At 47.2% G+C, this 27,928-nt stretch overlaps 1 protein-coding gene across 2 annotated transcripts in view; it reads right to left on the bottom strand.

Moving 5' to 3' along the window:
- Positions 1-27,928, bottom strand: part of TERF2 (telomeric repeat binding factor 2) — a 240,998-nt gene that overhangs the window by 21,880 nt on the left and 191,190 nt on the right. For both annotated transcript variants that reach the window (XM_029608308.1, XM_029608309.1), the window contains exon 8: positions 21,795-21,886. In XM_029608308.1, the coding sequence (XP_029464168.1) occupies positions 21,795-21,886 (92 nt within the window). The remainder of the gene's footprint in view (positions 1-21,794; positions 21,887-27,928) is intronic.

The following is a 27,928-nucleotide window of genomic DNA, read 5'->3' as shown; positions in this document are numbered from 1 at the left end:
CCGATTGGTCTCCGGATGGAAACCAGACCTGTCTCAGTCAATTAGGGGTTATGAGGATTATAGTCCCTCTGTCCTCACGAAGCTTCAAGAGAGTCTTCGCCATTAAGGGAATCGGAGGATATGCATACAGAAGACCCTTGCCCCAATGACAGGCAAGGGCATCTGAGGCTGGTTTGCAGTTTGACCTATACAAGAAGCAGAACCGAGACACCTTCCTATTGCAGAAGGACGCAAACAGATCTATGTCCGGGTTCTCCCAGAGGCAGAATATCCGATTTGCTATTCCCTGGTCCAGAGATGTGGGGTCTAAAGGCTTCACTCAGCCTGTCTGCTACCATGTTCTCTGTCCCAGCAAGATACATGGTCCTGAGCACCATCCCATGAGACAGAGCCCATGACCAGATCTGTGCCTCCCTACTTGATGACATACCACATGGCTACTTAGTTGTCAGTGTGGATCAGGACAACTTTGTTGGAAAGTCGATCTCTGAAAGCTCATAGCATATACCTGATCACCCAAAGCTCGAGGTAGTTGATTTGACAAGAGCGTTCCTGGGCAGACCAGAGACCCTGAGTGCTGAGCCTATCTACATGAGCTCCCCAGCCCAGGGTGGATGTATCTGTGGTTAGGACAATTTGGGTAAGGGGACTTCAAAATGAGATCCCCTGTTCCCAATTTGAAAGTACCCACCATCAGGACAATGAGTCCCAGTGAGACAAAGTGACTCGGATGCAATCCTAGAGGCTCTGAGTGGTCTGGTGCCACTGCGATATCAGAGTCCATTGGACTCTGCGCATGTGTAAATGTGCCAAGAGAGTGACATGGACAGTTGCAGCCATATGGCCCAACAACCTCAACATGTGCCAGGCTCTATTGGATCTGTGCCATGATGATTGTCAAGGTGACGACCCTCCGGCGAGACATGAAGGCCTTGGCCTGAGCCATGTCTACAGGTCTCCTATGAAGTCCAATTGAAGTGAAGGACTGAGATGGGACTTTGGGTAGTTGAGAACGAACCCTAATGACTCCAACACCCAGTTGGTCAAGCGCATAGACTTGACTGCCCGCCTGAGACGTGCTCTTGACCAGTTAATCATCCAGATACAGGAAAACATGCACTCCCAACCTGTGGAGGTACACCACCCTCATGGCTAGGCATTTTGTGAAGACCCATGGGGCTGATGTAAGCCCAAACGGCAACACCTGAGACTGGAAGTGCTGTTTTCCCACCACAAATCGGAGATACTTCCCGTGAGCAGGGAAGATCTCGTTATGGGTGTATGCATCCTTTAGGTCGAGAGAGCATAGCCAGTCCCTTTTTTGCAAGAGGGGAATCAAAAAAGGTTTGGATAAGTTCTTGGAGAAGAAGTTCATTAACAGCTATTAATCAAATTTACTTAGGGAATAGCCACAGCTATTAATTGCATCAGTGGCATGGGATCTTCTTAGTGTTTGGGTAATTGCCAAGTTTTTGTGGCCTGGTTTGGCCTCTGTTGGAAACAGGATGCTGGGCTTGATGGACCCTTGGTCTGACCCAGCATGGCAATTTCTTATGTTCTTAAGGTGTCCAGGAAAACCATCTTGAACTTTTCAGTTTTTAGAATCTTGTTCAAGGCCTTTAGGTCTAGGATGGGACAGAGTCCTCCTGTTCTTTTTGGAATCAGGAGGCACCTGGAATAGAATCCCCACCTTCTTTGCCCTGGTGGTATGGGCTCAACCGCTCTGGCCGTTAAAAGGGAGGAGAGTTCTGCTAATAGTACCTCCTGATGCACTACTGGCCACCAAAATGGGCATGGAAGGCAATTTGGCATGACACCAAATAAGTTCAATTGGTACCCCTGACAGGCGATGGCATAAACCCACCTGTTCGTAAAGAACTGCAGCCTTCCCCTGACTGAAGGGTCTATCGTGCCGGGTACGAGCAACTGGTCTACGCTTCCTACGACCCAGTCAAAACCTTGTCCCTGGAGTTGACAGAGGAACCGGCTGGGGCTTGGGGGCTTTCTGCTGCCTGGGTCGGCCGCGGGAACAAGCAGGCGGAGGATAGTACTTCTTTTGGCGAAAGAAAGACTTCCTTGGCCCCAGTTTTGCCAGCCTCCTGGATGAGGATGACGGGTTTGGAGTGCTGGTAGAGAGTTGTTGGAGGGTTTCACGGTGGGCCCAAAGTTGGGCTACAGAATCCTTTACCTATCTCCAAAGATATTCTCTCCAGTACACGGTACGTCAGTGAATCATTCCTGTACCTCTGGTCAAAGATCCTAAGCCCACAGCCATACCATTCTGTGGGCACCAATTCCCATTGCAGAGTCTCTCGATTCCATCTCAGAAACAAAGTAGGTTGCACGGACCTCGTGTTTTCTGCACTCCAGGCCCTTATGCACCAGTGACACCAGGGTGTCTTGCTGCTGTTGAGGCAGCTGCTCAGCCACCTCCTGCACCTGCTTCCAGATGTCACACGAGTACTGGCTCATGTAGAGCTGGTAGGCAGCAATGCAGGCAATAAACATGGCGCCTTGAAGCATCTATCGCTCTATGGTCCTTCCCTGGGGGCAACAAGGAATGAGACAGAGAGCACTTGGCTCTCTTGAGGGCAGATTCGACCATCGACTGGTGGGGGCAGTTGATGCTTATTGAATCCAGCAGCCTTCTGGAGGAGGTAAACCCCCATCTGCCTTCTTATTGTCAGGAGGCACTTTAAGGAGGTGTTCCCTTATTCTTAGCAGCAACTTAAGGATCTTGTGAACTGGAGGATCTCAAGCATTTTGTGCCTGGCATCCTCCTCTGTCAATAACTGAAAAGGGATGACTTCTGACATCACCCTCACAAGCCCTGCAAAGGTCAAGTCCTCAGGTGGAGACTTTCTTCGCATCTCTGGAGGGGAAGGGTCTGAAGGGAGGACTCAAAAACGTCATCCCCCTAGGGATCATAGGGTTCCTCATACTCACTGAAGGTGACAGGGAATGTGTCCCTAGGTGCAGGTACTGGTAGAACTGGATTGGGGGGAGTGGAAGGCCTTGGCATCTCCGCCGGTCTCCATGGAGCTTCCTTGGAGGAGGAACTGGCGATGACCACCAAAGCGGTAGGGGGAGGCCTCAGCTGAGCACTGATGTTGTCCTGGGAACTAATGCCAACTGAGTCGGTAATGCACCAATGAGCATGTTCAGCTTCTCCAAAAGTGATATGAGGACAGGTCCCACATGACCGAAACCCTGCAGCGCCCAGTCCACCACTAGCTGGACTCGATGCTTCAGCTCCTCCTTGAATGTTGCTGATGCCAAGACCGACTGGGAGGAAGGAGGGGTAGCCAGATCTTCCTCGGACCCTTGAGGTGGATCAGTGACTGGCATCAGAACCGTGGAGACCGTAGCTGACTTCGGCACCGATGGAGGATTGGTGTTCCTGGCCGCAGGGTTGCTTCAGGGGCATCACAGCGAAAGCCAGTGCGTCCCTGTGCCCGGCACCCTTCATTGACGGGGACTGGTGTCGATGCTTCTTCAACTTCAATGGTCGGTCTCCGGCACCCCTGTATGCTGGAAATATCGATAGAACAGACAGTCCCGCTGATGTCGATGGCTTGGTATACATCGGTGCAGCTCCTTGGTCCTTCAATGGCAATAGCTGACTTTTTCGACCTGAAGAGTTGCTTCATCTTGTTGTGTCAAAATCAATGTCCCTTTGGGTCATCTGGGTGCATAAGTGGAAACCCCGGATGACATGTGATGCCCTTAGGCAGAGGACACATCTGATGGAGATCCATAATGAACATGGTCGTCGGGCACCAGGGCCATTGCCGAAAATCAGAAGTGACCATGACAGATAAAACAAAAGGGACAGTAATGGAAGACAATGGCGGTGGGGCGTTTATGGGCAGCGGGGCGTTGATGCACCGCCGCTACAGGAGAATCAACCGCAAAAGGAAACCTACCTGAATCACTGAAAATCCTGACTAGGAGAAGCTATGAAAAGGCATCGAGAGGAACATGGCGATGGAACGATGAGAAAAAAGACCTGAGAAAAGCAAGTTTGCTTACCATAAACGGTGTTTCCGTAGATAGCAGAATGAATTAGCCATGCTGTCATGGGAACTGTCCATCAGGGCCCAGGAGGCAGAGCTTCCTGAGCAGAGGTTAGAGTTTTTTTGTCCTCTGCGGCTGCGCGTGTGTTCCCGCGCAGGAAAGTAACAGATTCTCCTCAATCTGTAATTAAGCATAGGTGTAGCAGTAGAAAAAATGGTCAACTAACAGGGAAGAGGCAGGGTCAGCATGGCTAATTCATCCTGCTATCGAAGAAAACACCGTTTACGGTAAGCAAACTTGCTTTTTCCCGTTGATAGCAGGGCTGAATTAGTCATGCTGTCATGGGAGTCCCAAGCTCCCGATCACGCAATTTGATATGTGTCTTCACTGTTGCGTGATCATATAGCAGTGGTAGTCGACCTTTTTTTTTTTTTATGTTGAAAGAGACTGTAGTAGAGCCCGTCCTATCTTTGCATCCGCCATTACCTGTTGATCTAGGCAATAATGCGATGTGAATATGTGAAGAGATGTTCAAGTAGCCGCTTTGCAGATGTCTACTGGTTGAACATGTCGGAGGTGTGCTATGGAGGTTGCCATGGCTCTAACTTGGTGAGCATTTGGAAAAGATTTTAGGGGTAGGTTTCTCTTTTCATAGCAAAATTGGATACATTGTGTTATTCAGCTAGAAATGGTATGTTTGGTTACCAGAAGTCCTGGTGTATTTGGGTTGAAGAGACAAAAATTTGAGAAGAACTGGAATCAGAGCGCGTTCTCTCCTTGTAGCACACTAACGCACTTTTGCAGTCCAGCGTGTGGAGCATCCGCTCTCTTTCGTTAGAATGAGGCTTGGGAAAGAACGTTGGTAATTCTATCATTTGATTCAAGTGGAATTGCGACACAACCTTTGGAAGAAAGCTTGGGTGAGTTCGAAGAACTGCTTTATGGTGGTAAAATTGAAGATATGGAGCGTAGTGAACTAATGCTTGTAACTCACTGACCTGTCGTGCGGATGCGACTGCCACTGCCACTAAGAATACTACTTTCCAAGTTAAGTATTTTATATGTGCAGAATTCATGGGTTCGAATGGTGGCAGCATCAGTTGTTCCAATACTATGTTTAGATTCCACGGAACTGGTGGTTTAGCGATTGGTGGACGAAGATGTAAGAGGCCCTTGATGAAACGAGATACCAAGGGGTGAGTAGAGATAGATTGATTGTAACATGGTCTATGATATGCAGCTATTGCACTAAGGTGAACCCTTATCGAGGAAGTCGCCAGGCCAGATGTATATAATGTATAAAGGTAATCTACGAGCAGTTCCGGAGAACAATCTAACTGGGAGATTCCATTAGATGCGCACCAGTCGGAATAACATTTCCATTTGAAACTGTAATTGCACCTAGTTGATTGCTTTCTAGACTCTATCAAGACCTGTTGGGCTGTTGTGGATATGCCTTGTTCTTCTAATAGGAACTGCTCAATCTCCACGCTGTCAAGTGAAGGGAGGCGTGAAGTCGATGAAGAAGTGTGCCTTGTTGTTGAATCAACAGATCTGGTTGACTTGGTAGTCGAATCGGGAATGCGATGGAGAGGCGTAGGAGGTAACTGTACCATGGTTGTCTGGGCCAAGCGGGTGCTATGAGACACAGTTACGCCTCGTCTGCCATTCATTTTTGAATAGTCCTTGTGATGAGCGGTATGGGCGGAAAGGCATACATTAGGCTCTCTTTCCAAGGAATTAAGAATGCATCTTGTGCCACTCTGTTGGGAGTGGGCCAAAGTGAGCAGAAACTAGGAACCTGGGTGTTCAGTTCCGTTGCAAAGAGATCTATTGTTGGAATCCCCCATTGCAGAAATATTTCTTGAGCTATGTGGGGATTGAGAGACCACTCGTGAGGATAAAACACACGACTCAGTCGGTCTGCCCTGGTATTGGCTATTCCCAGCAGGTAAGTTGCTTGAAGATGAATGGAATGCTGATGTGCCAGTTGGAAGATTAGTAGGGCTTCCTGGCATAGGGACCACGAACCAGACCCTCCTTGCTTGTTGATATAAAACATTGCCACCTGGTTGTCCATGTATACCATCACTCTGCATCCCTGCAGTTGAGACTGAAACGCTTGGAGAGCGTTTCGAATTGCTCTGAGTTCTAATAGGTTTATTTGTAAGATTTGTTCCTGGGGAGACCACAGGCCTTGTGTTTCTAGAAAGTCCAAATGAGCTCCCCAGCCCCTGCGAGATGCATCCGTGGTAAGTACTGCATTGTGAGGAGGGGGGTTGAACAACGCACCCTTGGATAGTGTGGATTCCTTGAGCCACCAATTGATGTCCATTGTCATCTCTGAGGTGAGTAGTAGGCGCTTCGTCAATGGTTGTGAGTAATGTTTCCACTGACGTTTCAAGCCCCATTGTAGACGACGCATGTGTAGTCTGGTGTTGGGGACTGAAGATGGCCGCTGCCATATGACCCAAGACTGTCAATACCTGTCTTGCTGTAGGTTTGTGCGTGGGGATGAGAATTCGCAGGAGTCAACACATCTTGTGTCTCCTGTTCTCCGGTAGGATGCTCTGTTGCGTGTAGTATCCAGGCAGTGCTGGGGAGGAGCCAGCTGTGGTGGTACATGTGGGCACCAACATAAGAACATAAGAAAATGCCATACTGGGTCAGACCAAGGGTCCATTAAGCCCAGCATCCTGTTTCCAACAGTGGCCAATCCAGGCCATAAGAACCTGGCAAGTACCCAAAAACTAAGTCTATTCCATGTTACCATTGCAATGCTAATGGCAGTGGCTATTCTCTGGGGGGCGGATTTTAAAAGCCCTGCTCGCGTAAATCCGGGCGGATTTACGCGAGCAGGGCCTTGCGCGCCGGTGCGCCTATGTTCCATAGGCCTACCGGCGCGCGCAGAGCCCCGGGACTCGCATACGTCCCGGGGTTTTTCGAGGGGAGCGTGTCGGGGGCGGGGCCGATCGGCGCGACATTTTCGGGGGGGACGCGGCATTTCGGGGGCGGGCCCGGGGGCGTGGTTTCGGCCCGGGGCGGTCCGGGGCCGTGGCCGCGCCCTCCGGAACCGCCCCCAGGTCCCGTCTCGGCGCGCTAGAGGCCCGATGGCGCGCGGGGATTTACTTCTCCCTCCGGGAGGCGTAAATCCCTCGACAAAGGTAAGGGGGCGGTGGGTTAGATAGAAGAAGGGAGGGGAAGGTGAGGGGAGGGCGAAAGCAAGTTCCCTCCGAGGCCGCTCCGATTTCGGAGCTGCCTTGGAGGGAACGGCGCGCTGGCTACAAGAAATCGACAGCCTTGCGCGCGCCGATCCAGGATTTTAGCGGCTACGCGCGTATCTACTGAAATCCAGCGTACTTTTGTTGGCGCCTGATGCGCCAACAAAAGTACGCTAAGGCGCGCTTTGTGAAAATCTACCCCTAAGTGAACTTAATAGCAGGTAATGGACGTCTCCTCTAAGAACTTATCCAATCCTTTTTTAAACACAGCTATACTAACTGCACTAACCACATCCTCTGGCAACAAATTCCAGAGTTTAGTTGTGCATTGAGTAAAAAAGAACTTTCTCCGATTAGTTTTAAATGTGCCCCATGCTAACTTCATGGAGTGCCCCCTAGTCTTTCTACTATCCGAAAGAGTAAATAACCGATTCACATCTACCCGTTCTAGACCTCTCATGATTTTAAACACCTCTATCATATCCCCCCTCAGTCGTCTCTTCTCCAAGCTGAAAAGTCTTAACCTCTTTAGTCTTTCCTCATAGGGGAGCTGTTCCATTCCCCTTATCATTTTGGTAGCCCTTCTCTGTACCTTCTCCATCGCAATTATATCTTTTTTGAGATGCGGCGACCAGAATTGTAAACAGTATTCAAGGTGCGGTCTCACCATGGAGCGATACAGAGGCATTATGACATTTTCCGTTTTATTCACCATTCCCTTTCTAATAATTCCCAACATTCTGTTTGCTTTTTTGACTGCCGCAGCACACTGTACCGACGATTTCAAAGTGTTATCCACTTTGACACCTAGATCTCTTTCTTGGGTTGTAGCACCTAATATGGAACCCAACATTATGTAATTATAGCATGGGTTATTTTTCCCTATATGCATCACCTTGCACTTATCCACATTAAATTTCATCTGCCATTTGAATACCCAATTTTCCAGTCTCACAAGGTCTTCCTGCAATTTATCACAATCTGCTTGTGATTTAACTACTCTGAACAATTTTGTGTCATCTGCAAATTTGATTATCTCACTCGTCGTATTTCTTTCCAGATCATTTATAAATATATTTAAAAGTAAGGGTCCCAATACAGATCCCTGAGGCACTCCACTGTCCACTCCCTTCCACTGAGAAAATTGCCCATTTAATCCTACTCTGTTTCCCGTCTTTTAGCCAGTTTGTAATCCACAAAAGGACATCGCCACCTATCCCATGACTTTTTACTTTTCCTAGAAGCCTCTCATGAGGAACTTTGTCAAACGCCTTCTGAAAATCCAAGTATACTATATCTACCAGTTCACCTTTATCCACATGTTTATTAACTCCTTCAAAAAAGTGAAGCAGATTTGTGAGGCAAGACTTGCCCTGAGTAAAGCCATGCTGACTTTGTTCCATTAAACCAGGTCTTTCTATATGTTCTGTGATTTTGATGTTTAGAACACTTTCCACTATTTTTCCTGGCACTGAAGTCAGGCTAACCGGTCTGTAGTTTCCCGGATCTCCCCTGGAGCCCTTTTTAAATATTGGGGTTACATTTGCTATCCTCCAGTCTTCAGGTACAATGGATGATTTTAATGATAAGTTACAAATTTTTACTAATAGGTCTGAAATTTCATTTTTTAGTTCCTTCAGAACTCTGGGGTGTATACCATCCGGTCCAGGTGATTTACTACTCTTCGGTTTGTCAATCAGGCCTACCACATCTTCTAGGTTCACCGTGATTTGATTCAGTCCATCTGAATCATTGCCCATGAAAACCTTCTCCATTACGGGTACCTCCCCAACATCCTCTTCAGTAAACACCGAAGCAAAGAAATAATTTAATCTTTCCGCGATGGCCTTATCTTCTCTAAGTGCCCCTTTAACGACTCCCTCACAGGCTTTCTGCTTCGAATATATTTAAAAAAGTTTTTACTGTGAGTTTTTGCCTCTACAGCCAACTTCTTTTCAAATTCTCTCTTAGCCTGTCTTATCAATGTCTTACATTTAACTTGCCAATGTTTATGCTTTACCCTATTCTCTTCAGTTGGATCCTTCTTCCAATTTTTGAATGAAGATCTTTTGGCTAAAATAGCTTCTTTCACCTCCCCTTTTAACCATGCCGGTAATCGTTTTGCCTTCTTTCCACCTTTCTTAATGTGTGGAATACATCTGGACTGTGCTTCTAGAATGGTATTTTTTAACAATGACCATGCCTCTTGGACATTTTTTACTTTTGTAGTTGCTCCTTTCAGTTTTTTTCTAACAATTTTTCTCATTTTATCAAAGTTTCCCTTTTGAAAGTTTAGCACAAGAGCTTTGGATTTGCATACTGTTCCTTTTCCAGTCATTAAATCAAATTTGATCATATTATGATCACTGTTGCCAAGCGGCCCCACCACCGTTACCTCTCTCACCAAGTCCTGTGCTCCACTGAGAATTAGATCTAAAAATGCACCCTCTCTCGTCTGTTCCTGAACCAATTGCTCCATAAAGCTATCATTTATTCCATCCAGGAACGTTATCTCTCTAGCGTGACCTGATGATATATATTGGAGTAATTGAAGTCTCCCATTATTACTGCACTACCAATTTGGTTAGCTTCCCTAATTTCTCTTAGCATTTCACTGTCCGTCTCACCATCTTGACCAGGTGGACGGTAGTATACCCCTATCACTATAGTCTTCCCCGACACACAAGGGATTTCTACCCATAAAGATTCAATTTTGTATTTAGTCTCATGCAGGATGTTTATCCTGTTGGACTCTATGCCATCCTGGACATAAAGTGCCACACCTCCTCCCGAGTGCTCCTCTCTGTCATTGCGATATAATTTGTACCCCGGTATAGCAGTGTCCCATTGGTTATCCTCTTTCCACCATGTCTCTGAGATGCCAATTAAGTCTATGTCATCATTTACTGCTATACATTCTAATTCTCCCATCTTACTTCTTAGACTTCTGGCATTAGCATACAAACAAAAAACAAACTGTGTAAAATCCTATCTAGGTGACGCGTGAGGTCCGCCACCTTCGCACCAGGTAGGCATGTTACCAGGCGATCCTCACGCCCACCAGCCACCCAGCTATCTACATTCCTAATAATCGAATCACCAACTATGACGGCCGACCTAACCCTTCCCTCCTGGGCAGTAGGCCTTGGGGAGATATCCTCAGTGCGAAAGGATAATGCATCACCTGGAGAGCAGGTCCTTGCTATAGGATCCTTTCCTGCTACACCTGGTTGGTGCTCTCCCATCATGAGACCTTCTTCCTCCAAGGCAGCACCAGGGCTGCCAGTCTGAAGTTGGGACTTGACTACTATGTCCCTGAAGGTCTCATCTATATACCTCTCTGTCTGCCTCAGCTCCTCCAGGTCTGCCACTCTAGCCTCCAGAGATCGGACTCCTTCTCTGAGAGCCAGGAGCTCTTTGCATCGCATGCACATGTACAACTTCTCACCCGTGGGTAAAAATCATACATGTGACACTCGATGCAAAAGACTGGGAAGCCCCCCTCTTGCTGCTGGACTGCTGCCTTCATCTCAATTTTGATCAGTTCCTAGTTAAGGTTTAGGTTGCTATGGGAGTAGGAATGTGTCTAACTTCCTTTAAATGTATTAGTGAATTCACTATGTGTCTGGTAGTGGCCTACCGGGGTCTGATCGAATTCTCAATAAAGTTTTTGTTGATGCTTTTTTTTTTTTTTTGTGAAAGTGGCACCTGCCTATAAATTAAGGGATGAGCGAGGGGTGAGAAATACAAACAGTCTAACTTCAGTTGGTCAGCCTGAGTGACTCACTGCTCCCTTGATTAACAAATGTTGGTCCCTATTCAAACCCAATCACACTACCTCAACACCTTTCCAAGGTGAGTAACTGAGCTGAATTATTCAACTTTTTTACTTTGGTATACACTGCTCCTAGCTTATTTCTAGCTTCTGGCTACTTTTTGGGGGGTTTTTTTTGTGGGTTTTCTTTTTTTTTCAATACAAGCACTCAGTTAGTATTAAATACAAACACTCAACTCTTTAAAAGTCTGGAGAACACTCAGTTCTGCAGACTTTTTAAAAATAAACACACTACCTACTGCTACCTTATTGACTGACTAAAAATACAAACAGTCTAACTTGTTTATTCACTGCCTTTCTGACTATTAAAGGCACAAACACACAAACACACTAAATAATATCCCCAAATAGTTAACTTTGCCCCAATACTTTTAAAAAAGACAATGTCCCAAGCAAAAACTTACTGATTCCTTTCAGCCACCAGCAAGGTGATCCTCTCCTCTCAGTGTTCCCAACGACATAGGAAAATGTGGGAGGGAGGTTCTGGAAGCCAAATTTAGGCTCTTAAGTAGAAAACTTAAATCCAGAACCTCCAGGGAGGCATTCTCTGAAATGCTCCCTGTTCCACGTGCAGGTCACCAGAGGCAGACAGAGCTCCGGAGTCTCAATGTGTGGATGAGACGATGGTGCAAGGAAGAGGGATTCAGTTTTGTTAGGAACTGGGGAACCTTTTGGGGAAGGGGGAGTCTCTTCCGAAGGGATGTGCTCCACCTTAACCAGGGTGGAACGAGACTGCTGGCGCTATCCTTTAAAAAGGAGATAGAGCAGCTTATAAACTAGAACACAGGAGAAAGCAGACAGTCACTCAGCAGTGCATGGTTCGGAGAGAGGTATTTTCAAAGGATACTAATGATGCATTAGAATTAGGGCATCCCAACAGTGAGGTTCCAATAATAAGAAAAATAGTCCAAGTGCCTGTAACTAAAAACTCACCTGAGCTAAAAAAATTCTAACGTATCCCTATCAATTAAAAATCAGAATGAAAATACAAGCAAAAAACAAACTTTGAAATGTTTGTATGCTAATGCCAGAAGTCTAAGAAGTAAGATGGGAGAATTAGAATGTATAGCAGTGAATGATGACAGACTTAATTGGCATCTCAGAGACATGGTGGAAGGAGGACAACCAATGGGACAGTACTATACCAGGGTACAAATTATATCGCAATGGCAGAGAGGAGCACCCAGGAGGCGATGTGGCATACAGTCCAACAGGATAAACATCCTGCACGTGACTAAATGCACAATTGAATCTTTATGGGTAGAAATCCCTTGTGTGTCAGGGAAGACTATAGTGATAGGAGTATACTACCGTCCACCTGGTCAAGATCGTGAGACTGACAGTGACAATCTAAGAGAAATTAGGGAAGCTAACCAAATTGGTAGTGCGGTAATAATGGGAGTCTTCAATTACCCAAAACGCTGGTGCAGGATCAATGTTAAATCACCATTTAGTGGTGTACTTTAATAGATTCCAAAATCACAAAGTGAGAATGTTTATATCGGCAACTCCATAGCTTCAAAATCAACCATGTAAAAGAGGTCCCCCGACACGGACCCGTGTTTCGCCAGGCTGCGTCGGGGGGGACCAAGGGTACAGTCAAATCTAAATGTAAAAACAAGTCTATATTAGAATGGTGATAATAGTGGCTACATAATAACAACCGTAACAGACATGTACATACCTTTAAACAGATACCCGGAGCGCGCAGGCTCTCACAGGTGTCAGCTATTTAAACATAGAAAACGGCGCGAACGCAGCAACTCACGCGAGAGCTGTAAAAGGTAACAGGTGTCAGCGGATCCGTCCCGTTAATGTCCCCATGACAACCTAGTAAAACAGGTTCCATTCAATTTCCTTGTTCAGACCTTGAGGAACCACTGTATTTAGTGTAAAAATCCACTTCTGCTCACGGCGCCCGAGGAACACTGAGAAGTCACCACCCCGAGCTGGGCGTGAAACCACCTCAATAACCGTGAAGCTGAGATCAGAAATAGAGTGGCCGCAATCGATCCAATGGGAAACCAGGGGTTCATCTACTCTATGTAGGCGGATGTTCGAACAATGTTCAATCATGCGGGTTTTTAACATCCGTGTTGTTTTACCTACATAGAGTAGAGGACAAGGACATTTAACAATATATACCACGCCTTTGGTGAGACAGTCAGAAGTAGAACGTAGTTTAAACAGTTGCCCAGTAGTGGGATGCGTAAACCCGACCATTTGTTCAGTATGTCTGCACATAGTGCAATGCCCACATGGGCCATGTACCCCCGGTCTTTCGGGTAGTGCGTCATATGAGAAGGAATGCACTAGTCTATCCCTTAAGTTCCTCCCACGCTTATATGTGAAGCGCAGGGAACTGTGTAAAAGTTCTGTCAGTGCTAAAGCAGACCAATGTCGTCTCATCATGGACGCAATAGCGCTCCCCATAATCGAGAAAGGAAGTATACAGTTGTTAGACTCATCTTTAGAGCTGGCCCCTGGGCTGAATAACCAATCACGGTTGGCGTACAGAGCCCTTTTGTAGGCTCTCTTGATCACCCTGTATGGATAGCCGCGCTCCAAGAAGCGACTAAACATAATTTGGGCTTGTGTCAAATATTCAGGACGGGTGGAGCACAAGCGGCGGAGCCGTAAAAACTGTCCCGTCGGGATGTTGTCCCGCAGGGGTCGCGGATGACAGCTCTGATATTGTAAAAGTGTATTACGATCAGTGTCCTTGCGGTACAGTGTAGTTACAAAACCCTGCGCCTCTGCTGTGATCATGATATCCAAAAATGCAATGGACCTAGGATGTATACTAAAATTAAACTGAATGTGCGAACTTAAAGAGTTTAACCAGTCCAGAAAGCAAAAGAACTGGACGTCGGTGCCCCTCCAGATAACTAAGACGTCGTCTATGTATCGACGCCACATGTAAATAAAAGAAAACCACTCGGAAGGGTAAATGTGCTGACATTCAAACTGGTCCATGAACAGACAAGCCAAACTGGGGGCCATGGTGGCCCCCATGGCTGTCCCTTTTATCTGTTGAAAAAATAAATTCTGAAACTGAAAAAAATTATTGGTCAGGGCCAGTTCAGATAACCTAGCTAGAAATTGAGTGGAAATACGATGGGGGCGTGGCCGTTTTTCCAGGGTATTAAAGATCACCTGAAGGGCCTCGTGCTGTGGGATATTGGAATATAGGGACACCACGTCTAATGTGACCAGGAAGAAAGGTTCAGCAGGAGGGACCAGCTCAGACAAGATGGTAATCAAGTGCATTGTGTCCCGTCTAGGTATGTACATGTCTGTTACGGTTGTTATTATGTAGCCACTATTATCACCATTCTAATATAGACTTGTTTTTACATTTAGATTTGACTGTACCCTTGGTCCCCCCCGACGCAGCCTGGCGAAACACGGGTCCGTGTCGGGGGACCTCTTTTACATGGTTGATTTTGAAGCTATGGAGTTGCCGATATAAACATTCTCACTTTGTGATTTTGGAATCTATTAAAGTACACCACTAAATGGTGATTTAACATTGATCCTGCACCAGCGTTTTGGGTAATTGAAGACTCCCATTATTACCGCACTACCAATTTGGTTAGCTTCCCTAATTTCTCTTAGATTGTCACTGTCAGTCTCACGATCTTGACCAGGTGGACGGTAGTATACTCCTATCACTATAGTCTTCCCTGACACACAAGGGATTTCTACCCATAAAGATTCAATTGTGCATTTAGTCACGTGCAGGATGTTTATCCTGTTGGACTGTATGCCACATCGCCTCCTGGGTGCTCCTCTCTGCCATTGCGATATAATTTGTACCCTGGTATAGTACTGTCCCATTGGTTGTCCTCCTTCCACCATGTCTCTGAGATGCCAATTAAGTCTGTCATCATTCACTGCTATACATTCTAATTCTTCCATCTTACTTCTTAGACTTCTGGCATTAGCATACAAACATTTCAAAGTTTGTTTTTTGCTTGTATTTTCATTCTGATTTTTAATTGATAGGGATACGTTAGAATTTTTTTAGCTCAGGTGAGTTTTTAGTTACAGGCACTTGGACTATTTTTCTTATTATTGGAACCTCACTGTTGGGATGCCCTAATTCTAATGCATCATTAGTATCCTTTGAAAATACCTCTCTCCGAACCATGCACTGCTGAGTGACTGTCTGCTTTCTCCTGTGTTCTAGTTTATAAGCTGCTCTATCTCCTTTTTAAAGGATAGCGCCAGCAGTCTCGTTCCACCCTGGTTAAGGTGGAGCACATCCCTTCGGAAGAGACTCCCCCTTCCCCAAAAGGTTCCCCAGTTCCTAACAAAACTGAATCCCTCTTCCTTGCACCATCGTCTCATCCACACATTGAGACTCCGGAGCTCTGTCTGCCTCTGGTGACCTGCACGTGGAACAGGGAGCATTTCAGAGAATGCCTCCCTGGAGGTTCTGGATTTAAGTTTTCTACTTAAGAGCCTAAATTTGGCTTCCAGAACCTCCCTCCCACATTTTCCTATGTCGTTGGGAACACTGAGAGGAGAGGATCACCTTACTGGTGGCTGAAAGGAATCAGTAAGTTTTTGCTTGGGACATTGTCTTTTTTAAAAGTATTGGGGCAAAGTTAACTATTTGGGGATATTATTTAGTGTGTTTGTGCCTTTAATAGTCAGAAAGGCAGTGAATAAACAAGTTAGACTGTTTGTATTTTTAGTCAGTCAATAAGGTAGCAGTAGGTAGTGTGTTTATTTTTAAAAAGTCTGCAGAACTGAGTGTTCTCCAGACTTTTAAAGAGTTGAGTGTTTGTATTTAATACTAACTGAGTGCTTGTATTGAAAAAAAAAGAAAACCCACAAAAAAAACCCCCCAAAAAGTAGCCAGAAGCTAGAAATAAGCTAGGAGCAGTGTATACCAAAGTAAAAAAGTTGAATAATTCAGCTCAGTTACTCACCTTGGAAAGGTGTTGAGGTAGTGTGATTGGGTTTGAATAGGGACCAACATTTGTTAATCAAGGGAGCAGTGAGTCACTCAGGCTGACCAACTGAAGTTAGACTGTTTGTATTTCTCACCCCTCGCTCATCCCTTAATTTATAGGCAGGTGCCACTTTCACAAAAAAAAAAAAAAAGCATCAACAAAAACTTTATTGAGAATTCGATCAGACCCCGGTAGGCCACTACCAGACACATAGTGAATTCACTAATACATTTAAAGGAAGTTAGACACATTCCTACTCCCATAGCAACCTAAACCTTAACTAGGAACTGATCAAAATTGAGATGAAGGCAGCAGTCCAGCAGCAAGAGGGGGGCTTCCCAGTCTTTTGCATCGAGTGTCACATGTATGATTTTTACCCACGGGTGAGAAGTTGTACATGTGCATGCGATGCAAAGAGCTCCTGGCTCTCAGAGAAGGAGTCCGATCTCTGGAGGCTAGAGTGGCAGACCTGGAGGAGCTGAGGCAGACAGAGAGGTATATAGATGAGACCTTCAGGGACATAGTAGTCAAGTCCCAACTTCAGACTGGCAGCCCTGGTGCTGCCTTGGAGGAAGAAGGTCTCATGATGGGAGAGCACCAACCAGGTGTAGCAGGAAAGGATCCTATAGCAAGGACCTGCTCTCCAGGTGATGCATTATCCTTTCGCACTGAGGATATCTCCCCAAGGCCTACTGCCCAGGAGGGAAGGGTTAGGTCGGCCGTCATAGTTGGTGATTCGATTATTAGGAATGTAGATAGCTGGGTGGCTGGTGGGCGTGAGGATCGCCTGGTAACATGCCTACCTGGTGCGAAGGTGGCAGACCTCACGCGTCACCTAGATAGGATTTTACACAGTGCTGGGGAGGAGCCGGCTGTCGTGGTACATGTGGGCACCAACGACATAGGAAAATGAATTGTAGAATTTGAATTGGGTTCAAGTTCGATTTGTGATAATTGATTATCAGTCCAAAGCTGTTTAGGCAGCTCTAGTAACTTGTCTGGGCTCGAAGCTACTATGAGCCAATCATCCAAATATGGAAAGATTGTCATTCCTTTTTGATGTAAGTGTGCTACCACTATCATACACTTGGTGAAAACTTTGGGCGCTGCCGAGAGGCCAAAGGGAAGAACTTTGTACTGGTACAGTTGATGATTGTATTGAAAGCAGAGGTAGTGCCATGAGGACGGATGGATGGGAATATGTGTATAGGCATCCTTCAAGTCTATTGAGCACATCCAATCGTTGGGTTGTAGGAGGGGTAGAATGGATTTTGGGACACCATTTTGAATTTCTCTTTGACTAGATACTTGTTCAAGTCTCGGAGATCCAGAATTGGACGGAGGCCACCAGATTTCTTGGGAATGAGGAAATATGGGGAATAAAAGCCTGTGTTTCGGGCTGTCAGTGGAAGAACCTGGATTCCCTTTATTGCAGAAGTGTGGTTACCTCCTCCCCGAGCTGAGGGTGATTGTTCTGTGTTGATCGAATCTGAAGGTGAGGGAGAATGGGTTTTGCTGTAAATTGAAGCTGATAACCCTATTGCACTATATCGAGAACCCAGCGGTCTGATGTTATAGATTCCCATGCTGGGAGGTGCTGTGCAATTCTTCCCAGGGGGTGCTTGATGTAGTAGTGGTGGCTGTAGTTTTTAAAAGATTGAATTGATTTGATGGGGGCTGCAGGTTGCTGGCCCTGTCTTTGCTTCCTTGGTTTGCCTCTTCTACTCTGTGGCTGCTGCTGTTGTGTTTGTGGCCTTTGGTACGGTTGGTATGAAGGGTTTCTATAAGGTTGAAAAGAACGTGAAAATTGCTGGGATCGAGTATTTCCAAAAAACGTCGGGAAGACGAAAATGAAGATGGTGTCATCAACGACTGGACTGCTACAGCCTGTTCCTTAAGTTGGGTGACTGTGTCATGGAACTGCTCTCCAAACAAATTGTCTCCAGTACATGGTAAGTTAGCGAGCTTGTCATGAAGGTCTTCCCTGATAGCACTAGCTATGAGCCAAGCTATCCTACGAGCTGCAACGGCTGTAGCGGAAGCTCTAGAAGAATTTTCGAAGCCTTCATAAACTGCTCACAGTAGATGTCGAGAGCTCTCCTCCATGTCCTGGAAAGGAGGTGGAATTGGTTCCGCGGTGGAGGTTAGCAGTCCTTTTTTCGCTTGGATGCATTCATACATGTATTGTATCATGTAGAATTGATGAGTTTGAATACGAGCAGCCAACATGGAGTTTTGGTATATCTTCCTTCCAAACTCGTCCAGGGAACAATTATCCCATCCCGGAGGGTAGGAGGCATGTGTCTTTGATCTTTTAGACCACTGTATAGCGGATTCTACCACTATAGATGTATGTGGCAATTGCGGTAAAGTGCAGCGTGATGATTTTGGCATACGGAACTTTAGATCAGTTTTTCATGATACCGCAGTAAGTGAGTGTGGGGTTTCCCATGATTTCTGAAGGACATTATCCAAAATTTCCTTTGGGGGAAGTGATGTCGGTTGGAGTATCAAAAATCTTTAGAAGGCTGAGTGTTTCTGACCTCAGGTCAGGTAGTTTTTGGACATCTAAATGTAGAATGGTCCCAAGTTTTTCTAAAACTTTTAGGTACAATAAGTCTTCGGTTGGTGAATATGGTTCCTGCAGTTGTTCTGGCGGATCTGAAGGATATTCGTTAGAAGAAGATGGTGATGATTGAGTGGAAGGTGATTCACTGGGTGATGCAGGCTCGTGAAGAAGTGACTCATGTACCGATGGTTTTGGTGAGTGTGATGGCTCCATAGGTATTTCTTCATGTTCCTGTTGTAGTTCAGGAGAACTGGAGGAGGATACGTGGGGCAACTGAAAAGAGGACTGAAGGGCGTCAAAGATCCCTGATAATGCCTCTGATAAATTGGGAAAAGCTTGTTGTACTAATGGTGGCATTCTTGGACGTGGAATGCGAGATGGAGGCGATGGTGAGCCTCCTAAGTCAGGGTTTGGATGCACAGCTTTAGATCCTGGAACTTGAACCTGGTGGTCCTCCGCTATCTTCTCAGATGGTAGTTGAGGATTCTCCTCAAACCAAGGACGTGCATATGCTTTTGGTGATGCTCTTGAACAGGAAGAAGATGATGTAAGAGAAGAAGGAATTTTTACCACATCCTCCTCCGAGTCGGAGGTATGTCTTGAGGTCTTTGTATGGTGAGACAAACTAGAATCCGAGATATCATGCACAGATGTGTGTTCTCTTTTGTCTTTTTGGACATGCTTGTGCTTGGAATGATGGTGATGCCTTCCCTCCAGAACTGGAATGTTCCCTGTGATGGCCTGTGACGTCAGTGGATGATCTGCGTCTACATTTTCTGTTTCCAACAGTGCCCTGTGATGTTGAGGAGCAGGACCTGTGAGCCTGCGTCGGCGGCGTTTCCATTGAGGTGGAATGCTTCGATTAGTGTCTACGTTTTCACGCCAAGTGCTTTGGTTCTGATGGTCGACGAGATGGCCGTTCTGGGTCAGGTACAGGTTGCGTCTGTCTCAATGATTTCTGCATCGACTTAGACGCAGACTGCGTCGGCCTTGGCGCAGGTTGCGTCGGCTTCGTAGGATGTGTCGGTTTTGGCGCAGGTTGCATCGGCTTCGGCGCCATGTAAGTCGATCTCGGTGCTAAATGCGTCGGTTGCGCCGTGCGTTTATGCGTCAAATGTTCTCGGTGCTTCAAGCCTCGTGCGCCAGAATCGGCAGTTGCCGTGGCGGACCAGATCCCTGGTTGCCGATTGGGGTCGCTTGTATTAACAAGCCCCGATTCAATTTGTCATGGGATTGTTTACTTACAAATCCCTTCAACTCTCCAGGCCTGGAGATCTTTGGATCCAGAGAAGACGCTCTTCTCACAGCTGGGTCCTGGTGTTTTCTTGGTCCCGGCAAGGAGTGAGCCTTGGGGGGGGGGGGGGCATAGGAGCCACCCTCATCCAATTGAAGACTTCGAATCTTCTGTGGCCGTTGCTGCTGGGCTTGCGGAGACATTCGGCCCCAGTTCTCACAGTCGGCCTGAATATGGTCGGGGCCCGAGACACCGGTAACATTTATCATGTCTGTCTGTAACGGACACGATTTTCCTGCATGGGCAAGGTTTAAACCCTGGTTGACGGCTCTGTTTTTTCGACATTTCTGCTCTCTAACAAAAAACTGCTGAGGAGAAAAAAGCTCTGCGTGTGATCCCATGCGCGGAAAAAATAGACTGAGGAGAATCTGTTACTTTCCTGCGCGTGAACACACTCGCAGCCACAGAGGACAAAAAACTCTAACCTCTGCTTAGGAAGCTCTGCCTCCCAGGCCCTGATGGATAGTTCCCATGACAGCATGGCTAATTCAGCCCTCCTATCAACGGGAAAACCAAAGTTTTTCACAAGGCCAAAAAACAGTGAAAGTGAGCTCACTCACAACGTGATGCTTAAAGCTCTATGGAAAGAGAGCCTGGGAGTTGCCCCATGTAAATGCATGGAATAGGGCATGCTGGAAACTGACATATGGGTGACATCGGGGCGACATCTGATGTCACCCATGTGTGAGGACTATCATCCTGCTTGTCCTCTGAGACAGACTGAGTCAAATGAAACTCCAAAACTACTTTCAGCAAAGAGGAAGGTACCGTTCTAAGCTGTACCACCCACAGAATCATTCATAAGAACAGCTCATGGCACAAAAGAGCTTGCAGATCAGAGACCTGTCGTGCTGAACAGATTGCTACAAAAAATTGTTTTCAAAACGAGCAACTGTAATGAGACTACGCAGAGGCCAAAAAGTGGTAAAATTGCTGCTACAGCCTACCACACAGCTGACAGGACCAAGCCTGAGGAGCGGGGCCTAGCTAAAGGCTGCTCAACCCACCAAGCTGGAGCTGCCTCTGCTCTACACTAAGTGAGAGGAAAAGGGGGTAAAGATGCAGAGTCACCAACACTGATGGAAGAAGAACCAGTAAGGAAAAACTTCCCTACTCTTTTCTTTTTAATTTTTTACACGACTTCAGCCCTCCCTGGCTGACAGCTCGATCAGGTCACTGGTTATGGGGGAGATGGCACAAGCCTTCACTGCAGAGCACTCCCTCATCCGCAAACCGGGTTTTTTTTTTTTTTTTTTTTTTTTTAAAGTTTTCACTTGCCCAGCTCCCAGACTCAAAATACTCAACCGAGGGAGGGAGGAAAACACGGTGTCACCTCAGGAGCTCAAGTGATGCTCTGAAATCTTCTCTTCTTTTCTTTCTTTTTTTAATTTTCACTACAAGCAATCCCCAGTAGGGAGATGCATGTCCACCATCAGCTGGTGACAGAGAATACTGGCAGGCTGATGTCGGGGGCAGGGCTATATGTCTGACATCAGCGAGTCAGCTTTACTCTTTCTCCATCTGCTGGTAGTGGTGCATAACTCACTTGTATGGATTAGCCTGCCTGAATGCAGAGAAAATACAAAATCATGACACTATGGAAATAAAATGTAAAAAAAACAGACAAAGATATTAAACAGCAACAATAGGTAGAAAATAAAACAAGCACAACATTGACAGACAGATGACAAAATAAAACAGTATAATTAGATGATCATTCTGCATATTTACAAGCCTCTGGGCAATTTCATGGAGGAGCAAACCAAGTATAAACTTGAATCAAGGATTAAAAGCCCCTACACCTATGACCACAAGCAAACCTCACCTCCAAAGTCAGATACAAATCCCATTCAGAGCTACACTGTGTCCAAACAACATCATTCTCAGCACTTACTGTTATATGAGAAGAGGTCATCTTCATCACTCCAAGTGTCCTGTCCTTCCTCCTCCAGCCTGTCAGTGCTGTTCCACTTATTCAGAGAAGATCTGAAAAAGGAAAAGAAAGTTTACCAAAACTCATAGGAAAATTGGTTCTTACCTGCTAATTTTCGTTCCTGTAGTACCACGGATCAGTCCAGACAGTGGGTTGAGCCTCCTTTCCAGCAGTTGGAGACAGAAAAAAACTCAAAGGGTATCCTGTTTCAGGGCAGTGCTCCCCCTGTGTCCCTTCAGTATAAACGTTATCAAAGCAGGCAAAAAATGTAAACCAGAATCTTAACCAGAGAAAGATCAAGTAAGTAAAACATGTAACCTCCAAACTGAAACTGGAAATTTGAAACAATGCAAAGAATCGCTCTTACAAAGAAAGATCAGATACCTCCGGTGCCTTATAGCTGTGATATGCTTTGCTCTGATAAGCTTAGTAGATACTCCCAAAACCTGTGAATGAAAAAACTTCGAGCAGTCGTTTCCAAGAAAAAGTCAGAATACAATAAGGGCGGGCGTCTGGACTGATCCATGGTACTACAGGAATGAAAATTAGTAGGTAAGAACCGATTTTCCTTTCCCTGTTGGTACCTAGATCAGTCCACACAGTGGGATGCAACAAAGATTCCCTAAGTGGGGTAGGACCAAGATAGTCCCGCTTGAAGCACCTGTCTGCCGAAGGAGCCAAAAACTGGTGCTTGTACATTGAGGCGATAATGACGAGCAAAGGTATGAAGAGATTTCCAAGTAGCTGCTCTGCAAATTTCTTGCGAGGAGACCAACTGGCTCTCCGCCCAAGAGGTAGCCTGTGAACGCAAGGAATGGACCTTTAAGCCCTCCAGAACCGGCCAGCCCAGACAAATATACGCAGACGCAATCGCCTCCTTTAGCCAGCGAGCGATGGTAGTCTTAGAAGCCTTGTTCCCCCTTTATTGGGCCCGCTCCATAAGACAAAGAGATGATCAGAGACCTGAAACTCATTTGTGACTTCTAAGTATTGCAGTAGTACTCGTTTTACATCAAGGATCTTAGGTCTCTGTCAGGCATGCTCGCAATGTCTTCTGGAGAAAAGGCAGGAAGCTCCACTGACTGATTTAAGTGAAAAGAGGACACGACCTTTGGTAAAAAGGTTGGTACTGTCTTGAGGGAAACACCTGAATCGGAAAAGCGAAGGAAAGGCTCCCTACAAGACAAGGCTTGGAGCTCGGACACTCTTCTGGCCGAGCAAACAGAGACTAGAAATACTGTCTTAAGAGTCAGGTATTTGAGCGTGGCCCACCAGAGGGGTTTGAAAGGCGCCCCGCAGAAAAACCTCGCAGTACCAGATTAAGGCTCCACGACGGACAGGCGGGTTCAAATGCTTAGCCCTCTTAAGGAATCGAATGACATCTGGGTGGGCCGCCACCGCGTAACCATCGACCCGCTCTAAGAGGGAACAGAGAGCCGAAACTTGTACCCACAGAGAATTTAAAGACAAACCTTTGGAGAGGCCTTGCGCGCCGGTACTCCTGAGTCAGCATGCATAGTCTCAAACACTCTCCCATACCCGAATGTAAGCGAGAGAGGTTGAAGTCTTACGCGCACGCAACAGAGTGGACATAACCTCTCCTTATAACCCTTTTTCCTCAGTCTCCGCTGCTCAAAAGCCAGGCTGCTAGACAAAAGCGATCCACCTGATCAAAAAATATGGGACCTTGCCGTAGTAGGTTTGGGAGGTGACAGAGGCAAAGAGGACTGTCCGTTGCGAGGTTCATCAGATCCGCGAACCATGGTCTCCGGGGCCATTCTGGCACTACGAGAATGACCGGCCCCTTGAGTTCTATTCTTTGGAGTACCTTTCCCACCAGAAGCCAGGGTGGGAACACGTAGAGGACGATGTCGCGAGGCCAGGGTAACACCAGGGCATCCACCCCTTCCGAGCAATGCTCCCGTCTGCGGCTGAAGAATCTGGGAGCCATCGCATTCCTCAGAGTGGCCATCACGTCTAAGTGGGGAGCTCCCCACTTGCGCACAAGATCCATCGCCTCTTCAGACAACTCCCACTCTCCGGGTTCTAGGTGTTGACTTAGGAAGTCGGCTTGAATATTCTCCTTCCCTGCAATGTGGAAGGCTGCCAAACGAGCCAGATGGTGCTCCTTCCAGGAGAATAGCTTGATGGCTTCCAGGGCTACCAGACCACTCCTGGTGCCACCCTGGCGATTGATGTAAGCTACTGTGTTGGCATTGTTGGAGAGAACTCGCACCGCTTTGTGACGAAGCAAGGGCAGGAACATCTTGAGCGCCTGGCGGACCGCTTGGGCTTTCAGACGATTGATGTGCCATTGAGATTGGACTGGGGACCATTGTCCCTGGGTAGACTGATTCTGGCACACCGCTCCCCAGCCGGAGAGGCTGGCGTCCGTCAATGATTCACTGGGGTGTTTCCAGGTGCATCCCCTTCAACAGGTGAGCGAGTGAGAGCCACCACTGCATGCTGGCGATGGTAGAGTCGGAGAGCGGCAGAGGTGTTTGAAACTCCTCCGAGACCAGCTTCCAGCAGAACAGTAAAGCTTTCCGTAAAGGACGCATATGCTCAAAAGCCCATGGAACCAAATCTATAGTTGAAGCCATATCGCCCAGGACCTGGAGATAGTCCCAGGCCGTGGGCACAGAGAGAGATAACAGATGTCGTACTTGATCCATGAGCTTTAGCACCCGGGCCTCGGGAAGCAAGACTTTGCCCATGTGTGTGTCGAAGCGTGCCCCTAAGAATTCCAGGACCTGAGAGGGCTTGAGGTTGCTCTTGGAGAAATTGACTATCCAACCGAGGGAGGTGAGAAATGACAAAACTATTGACTGCAATCGCACAAAGTTTCTCCTTTTTTGTCCGAATGAGCCAGTCATCCAGGTAAGGGTGGACCAGCATGTCCTCCCGTTGGAGGAAGGCCACCACTACCATCATGACCTTGGTAAATGTGTGTGGAGTGGTGGCGAAACCGAACGGGAGCGCTCGAAACTGGTACTGCCGTCCCAGGATGTTGAAACGGAGATACGTCTGATGTTCCTGGTTGATTGGGATATGAAGGAAGGCCTCCGTCAAATCGAGAGAGGCAAGGAATTCGCATGTGCAAACCGCCGCGATGACCGCTCTTCAGGGTCTCCATCCAAAAATGGGGGACCTTGAGCGCCTTGTTGACTCTCTTGAGGTCCAGGATTGGTCGAAAAGAGCCATCCTTTTTGGGGACCACGAAGTAGATGGAATACTGGCCTGACCCTTGTTCCTCCAGGGAGACCAGGACTATGGCTCAGAGCTGTTGAAGCCTATCGAGAGTCTGGCGCACAGCTGGACGCTTCCGAAGTCCGCAGGGAGAAATTAAATAGCGGTCCAGGAGATCCCGAGCAAGTTCTAAAGCGCAGCCTCATTCGATTACTTTGAGGACCCACCGATCTGAAGTAATTTTGACCCATTTCTCGTAAAATAGGGACAGACGTCCTCCTAAGTTGGGAATGGAGGAATGGGCTGGCCGCATCTCATTGCGAGGACTTTGGGGTGGATCCTTGAGGGTTCCCATCCCGGAAGGACCGTCGTCCACGAAAGGAATGAGATCATGATTGAGATCCTGTGGAGGGATTTCTTTGTGAAGCCCCCTGCAGTTTGTTGTACCTGTGCTGCCCCCTGAAACGAGAGCTCGAAGGAAAAAAGGACTTTGACTGTTTAGGGTGGTCCTCAGGCAGCTTATGAATCTTGTTGTCGCCTAAAGATTTGATAAGCTGTTCCAGGTCCTCCCCAAAAAGAAACTTACCCTTGAATGGGAGAGTACCCAACTGCAATTTAGAAGGAGTCTGCTGCCCAGTTTCGCAGCCAGAGGAGGCGTCTGGCTGAAACCATGGCTCTGGCCTGCATCCTGAGGAGATCATAGAGGGCATCATCCCCATACGCAACTGCGTCCTCCAGCCATTCCGTCTCTGCAGACAGGAGGTCCTGGGTGCTGAGTAGTTGTTGAACCCACCTGAGACTTGCCTGCTGCATGAGACTGCTACAGACTGTCGCCCGAACACAGAGCGCTAAAACCTCAAAAATCCTTTTGAGATGTATCTCCACCTTCCGATCCTGAAGATCTTTCAAAGCCGTCGCTCCAACCACCAGGATAGTGGTTCTCTTTGTGACAGCGGAAACCGAAGCATCCACCTTAGGGACCTTGAGCATCTCTAGGTATTGGTCTGGGAGGGGACAGAGCTTGCCCATTGCTCTGTCCACTCGTAAGCTGGATTCCGGAGCTTCCCATTCTCGGAATAGTAGCTGCATTAGAATAGGATGAAAAGGGAAGGTATGTGGAGGGGCTCTCAGTCCTGCCAGGACAGGGTCCAGATTACTGGAAACCGGGGTACTTGTGGTTTCCTCCAGAGGGGCATCTATGCCCAGCTCGGCTAGAACAAAAGGTATGAGCGGGTCCAGCTCCTCCCGCCGGGTCGTCCCCTTCGACCGATGGATTCCGAGTTACAGTATCTGCATCAGGGTCCGGAAACTGAGGAGGTGGGGTAGGAGGATCCGGCAGGTTTTGTGCCCCTAGTATGGTCCGAACCCGATTAGTCCCCTGGGAATCCGGGAGTTTGGTCTCTGGTCTATAGATACCCTAGGCACCTTTGTAGGGTGGGGACCTATAGGAACCTTCACAGGTGGGGGGATCTTTGGGGGAATCCTCCTGCTGCTGCTGCAGCAAGCTAGCTACATAAGCTTTGTGTAATAAAAGTACAAAGTCAGTGGAAAAATGAGAAGGGGCTTTCCCTGGCATTGGAAGAAGGGGAATATCGTCCTGAGGGTCCGGAATCACATCTGGAGAGCCCACGGGGCTTAAATCTGGGGGGGAGTGATGAAATTCAGAATCCCTTCCCCAGTCCGGCAAGGAAACAGGCTCGATATCTGCAGACAAGCTGGCCGCTGTTCCCACGGTTTTCGGGAACAGGCTGACCTAGGCAGCGCGCTTGCCGGCTCGAACGTGGGCAGCTGATTTCACCTGCACTGAAGAGGACCCCTCCCCGCCGGGAAAACAATTAGAGCAAACCCTGTTGAGGGAGAGCTGCTAGGCCAGCTTCCCACATGCAATACAAAATGGAGATTGCGGCATCAGTGTGGGGGGGGGGGGGGGGGGTGAGGAGCTGCCGTGGGAAATGGCAAAGTCCTTCTGTGCCTGGCTGCGAGCGGGAGAGAGAAAAAACTGCTCTCCGCTCCTTGCCTCCTAAGCTGTTGGTCCTTGTCCAAGGTACTGATAAATTAAAAGTACAAACCTTTCCTTTTTTTTTTTTTTTCAAAACAGCTTAAAGGGACAGAGGAAATTTACTTCTCTGTCAGCAAGAGACCCAAGGCATGAAACTTCTCAGGGGTCTCAACGGGGGACTGGACCACCAATATCACCCTGGAGCCAGGCAATAGGCCACCAGGAAAAGGGTCCAAGGCTGAAGAAATGAAGGGGGACAGGACCCCCCCCCTAGGCCCAAGCAAGAGCAAGGAGTCAGAATAATGCTGCTCCTGATGACTAAACTTTTATTTTTTTACTTTTTAAATGTTTGAAATTAACAAATACTTCCTTGATCCTCTATAAAAACAGAAAGGAGGAAGAAGAACTTCCACAAACCAAGAAACTGCTACAAAGAAAGGTAACCACAAGTTCTGCTATCTGCATCTGCTGGAGACAGAGAAATACTGGAGGGACACGTGGGGAGCACTGTCCTGATATAGGATACCCTTTGAGTTTTCCTCTGTCTCCATCTGCTGGAAAGGAGGCTCAACCCACTGTCTGGACTGATCTGGGTACGTACAGGGAAAAGACAGTCAGCCATTCTGGATCAGATATAAGAGCCAGAAAACACCCTATTCCAAGAAATCATACAACATAGTACGACAGTAGAGGAGGACAGAGAGAGGATCCTTCAGTCTGCCCAGTTAGTTCTGTCTACACTACAAGGATGTTTCTTTGAATTATACTTGCTGTACTAACAGTGAAAGTAAAGTAAATATCTCAGCTGTCAGTCATAAACTATAGCCACTAGATTAATAAAGGGACAAAGCCACAGAGATACAGCCATATTTAACACACTGCTCCTTATTTTTGAGTTGTTATATTG

The sequence above is a fragment of the Rhinatrema bivittatum genome, chromosome 7, assembly GCF_901001135.1.
Source record: "Rhinatrema bivittatum chromosome 7, aRhiBiv1.1, whole genome shotgun sequence".
NCBI lineage: Eukaryota > Metazoa > Chordata > Amphibia > Gymnophiona > Rhinatrematidae > Rhinatrema > Rhinatrema bivittatum.
Note: the sequence above shows the minus strand (reverse complement) of the source record. Positions and strands in the feature narration are given on the sequence as shown.